This window comes from Pyxicephalus adspersus, chromosome 3 (assembly GCF_032062135.1).
Source record: "Pyxicephalus adspersus chromosome 3, UCB_Pads_2.0, whole genome shotgun sequence".
Taxonomy (NCBI): domain Eukaryota; kingdom Metazoa; phylum Chordata; class Amphibia; order Anura; family Pyxicephalidae; genus Pyxicephalus; species Pyxicephalus adspersus.
The window spans coordinates 18,541,639-18,545,967 of record NC_092860.1 but is presented as its reverse complement, the minus strand read 5'-3'; the positions used below and the strand labels follow the sequence as shown (position 1 = coordinate 18,545,967).

Here is a 4,329-nt window from a genome sequence, read left to right as displayed (position 1 = left end):
AAACAATATCATCTACTGTGTAGATTATAAAGTATTTTTTTTGCCAGAATAAACAATTGGATTAAAGCTGTCTAAAGCCTGGATACTTTATCATGAATAATTTTCATAGTTAACTATTTACCTTGGACAACATACAAAGGGCAGTTCTGCATCCAGTAATCTTTTCTGTCATCATTTGGCCTCTCTAATTGACATCTAAGGACAACCACTTGGTTTATAAAGAGTGTCTGCGTGGCTACATCTTCAGTGGCGAGGGAAGCTGGAAACAAGCTTCCACCAAACTCAAGAGAAATCACCAAATCTATCTGTCTAAGGTAAGTTGAGATGCTTACATTACTGTTTTGAAACTGTATGTTCAACAGCACCATAAAATTAATGTCTAACTATTGGATGGAGATTTTACTACCTGATTTCTGTAAGACCCTTATGTTTCTCAACTAGAAGCATACATTATGATAACCAGTAGGTCCTTTTTTTCCAACTGACCACCAGTTGGGCTTTTCTTCCAATGACAATCAAAGAGACTCTTCTCATCTCACCACTAGTGTTCAGGTGGTATTTCTTCACTTCCCAAAGCGTGAAAAGTTCTCTAATGTCAATAAGTGTTTCATGTTTTCCTTCATTTAAAGATGGAGAAATGATGATCTAGGTCAATTGGGAGAACCTTATAAACTTTAGCATTGCCTTCAATACCATAGAATAAAATAATTAGGTTAGGAGAATTGAAGTTACAGATGGCAAATATTCTGTCTGAGATGATATTTACTAATATAGCATAAGTGGTGTTGCCAATACCAGTTGTCTTCAGGGGCTTCACTGATTGCAAAATTTTCACCATTGTTCTGGGAATCTTCTTTGAATAGTATTTGATGATATAGTTCCTTTGTTATACCCCTTGGTTATAACAGGACATAATTGTTCCAGAAGTGTGCCAGATGGTAAAGATGTCTTAGCTGGCAGTGCTACTGTAGTCAGCAGCTACCTTCAGTGCGGTGCTAGAAAGGTTATGAACCTCCTATTTACAAAGAGGACTTTGTAAAAAAATAAATAAATAATATAGTCTCTTTAAGGATATGATATTCTTCTGACTTAGCAATCATTGCAATTTAATTGCAAGTGCTGTTACCAAGGAATTTAATTGTTTGCGAAATGCCGCCAAAACAATAAGTTTGCTAATTACAATTGATTAAAAGAAAACCTTAAGGTCATGTGAGGTCAACATTGTAGATGTACAAGATAAATGGGCGGGGGGGGGGGGGTAATTGTGTTCCTTAAGGTCACCAAGGGTATGTACATATTATTTTGTATACATAATGCTGTAAAAGACAGTCAAGAACTGTAAATTTACTATCGACATGCAACAGATGAACGGAGACCTACAGCAGGTGACTGTCAAAAACTGTGGACATGCAATGTCTACTGACTTGTTGTGTTCATTGACATTATAGAAAACACCAAAGGACTACATTTTGGTGTTTCTTCTTATTTCTCTTGCTTTGAAAATCTTGGATCTAACTGGATTTTTATTTCTGAGTGTATATTTTGTTTTTTCTATAAGACACCTCAGTCCTAGCCAGTATATAAATGTACACCTGATGAAGAATACACTTTCTAACATATGCAATTCCCTTTAAATGTAACTGTGCCTATCTGTGTAAATGTTCCTCTTTGTACTAACATTAGGTGATCAGTATAAGGATATTGGATAAGCTAACAAATATTAGCTTTGGAAATAAATGTTTTAATTTGTGGTAAATTTATTATCATTTCAGAGCTCAAGGATGAGGCTTTATTGCAATATGCTGCTTTTAAGCAGCTTGGTGATTTTATGCCACCATGTTGTGTTCTCAAGACCCGCAGCTCGAAAATATGCTGTCGATGCAATGGATTGGGGTATGTTCCTGTGTTAACACCTATTTCAAATAAAGATAAAGTAATTATAACATGCTAAATTATGCTAAATTTACCCAAGAATACCATAGAGTCAATTACCCCCACTTCTTCCTAGCCAGTGTTTTGTAGAATTTGTAATTTATACTTTATGTATTGCAAGTAATATACTTGAAATATAAAACTTATTTTAGGACAAAGTACTCATTACCAGGTTTCATTTGCAAAAAAATGTAATAATTAATAAGGCGCAATCTTTAAGCCTAGGTGGCTTATGGCTGAATTGTAAAAAAAAATCCTACACATTAATCATCTTAGTTTGAGGTCTAAGTTCCTGAAATAGACTTGGGAGAGTATAGACTTTTATCAGTGAACCTGCGTGATCCAAAAATCCTGAAATGGATCTGGTCCATAATTGAAAACATTTGCTAACAAATAGCAAATGAAGAAATCCATTCCAGGTTTTCTGGATTACCCAGGTTCATCAATGAAAGTATATCCCCTCCAGCCATGGAGAGATTTATTAAATCAGGCCCTTGGTATCAGTTTCTTGTAGCCCTATACACCAAAAAAAAAAAAACAGAATAGGGAGAAACAGGTGCTAATAACGTACCATGTTGATATATGAGAGGAGCATAACAAAATCTGTTTTTTCTATAACTGACTAATTTATCAAAGCTCACCAGGATTGTAAAAGTTAGACTATCATGGGTGAATTTAGGTAATCCAGCAAACCTGGTCTAGGCCTGAATTTGCTGGATCTCCCATATTCTCCCATGACCGTCTGTCTATCTTCTCCAGCCTTGGGGAGGATTAATAAATTAGGCCAGTTGGTTGCATTACATGAGCAACAAACAGGTAGTTGTTAAAATATAACTATAAAGAAACAGTATTCCACTAAAAAATAAAAAAATGTAAATAAAATAAAATTTAGGTTTTAGTTGCGGTTCTAATTCTAAATGAATGTGGCACTTTACATATCTATATCATGGTACCTTGGGGTGGAATGTCAGAACAATGTCATATCCCAATATATATAGGAGTATTGTAATGGTTGTAGTCAATAACTGTTGCAAAACATGAACAACAAACGGGTAATTGTGACAATAAGTAAACAATAAATATAGCATTTTTAAATACAGAGCCTATAAAAAGAATTTTTTTTCAGTAAAAAGGCAACTGCTACAATATGAAGCAGTAAATGGGCAGTTGTGAGAATACATAACCATCACAGCATAAGCACATTCTTAATATACAAATAGGTCATTAAAAAAATGAGAATAACAAAGGGCAATGATAGAAATGCATACCACAAACAGGCAATTTCGACAATACAAAGGCATCAAACAGCCAGTGGACCTTAGTAATTGGCTATGCAGTGCTGGATCCATTAGTATCCTCTTAGAGTCTAGAGGAGACTTGATTTTTTACTTTTAAATATAAGAAGGCTGCAATTTGAAGTCCATCATTGCACAGTGAGAAAAAATATTCAAAATTTTACCCCAAAGTCAGACCACAAAAATCACAAAAAAAAAAACCCAAGAGCTAGATCTTGGACTTCAAAGTTCTCAGTTAGCATGTTAACGTTTATGACAATAACTAGAAAATAATAACTACAATAATTAGAAAAGGATTGAAAAAGTATGAATTGTTTGGAATGGTTGTCAGCAGGGAGCTTCTTCTCTTTAAAAAAAAAAAACATGGCTCACAGCTTAGGTTTGCAAAACTCCATTTGAACAAACCACAAGACTTCTAGAACAATGATCAGACAATACCAAACTAGAGACGTTTGCCCATAATAACAACCCAAACACATTACATCAGTACAAATACCTAATACCAACTGTCAAGCATGGTGGCGGAGAGGTGCTGATTCTGGCCTGAGCACCTTGCAGTCATTGACCCTGATTTATGAAAGCTCTCCAAGGCTGGAAAGAATACACTTCATCGGTGAAGCTGGGTCATCCAGCAAACCTGGAATGGATCTGGTCCAGGATTCAAAACATTTGCTAGCAAATAGCAAATGATTTTTAAAAATCTATTCTATGTTTTTCTGGATCACCCAGATTTACCTCTGAAAGTGTATTCTCTCCAGCCTTGGAGAGCTTTATTAAATCAGGGTCATTGAGTCAACCAACAACTCCATGAGCTCTGTATACCAAAGTAATCCAAAGTCAAATGTAAGGCTATCTGTGTGACAGCTTAAGTTTGAACAAAATTGGGCTTTGTGATAGCCGATGTTCCCAAGCACAACAGCAAGTCTTGCAAATATTTATGAATAGACATCCCATTAACACATTGCCCCTGATTCATCAAGCAAAATCGGATTATCGGTCGCGCATTCGTATTAGCGATCCGGAATCGTGCGCGATCGCGCTATTCAACAACCGGAAAAGCTCGCGCACGGAGCCGCGCTTATCCGACAGCTTTTTACTGGCG

The 4,329-nt window shown here is 35.9% G+C and overlaps 1 protein-coding gene across 1 annotated transcript in view; it reads left to right on the top strand.

Moving 5' to 3' along the window:
* Positions 1–250: 250 nt before the first annotated feature.
* Positions 251–4,329, top strand: part of LOC140325748 (uncharacterized) — a gene marked incomplete in the record, with an annotated part of 23,706 nt that continues 19,627 nt past the window's right edge. Inside the window, 2 exon segments of the mRNA XM_072403757.1 lie at positions 251–314; positions 1,773–1,893. Of these exon segments, the coding sequence (XP_072259858.1) occupies positions 1,782–1,893 (112 nt within the window).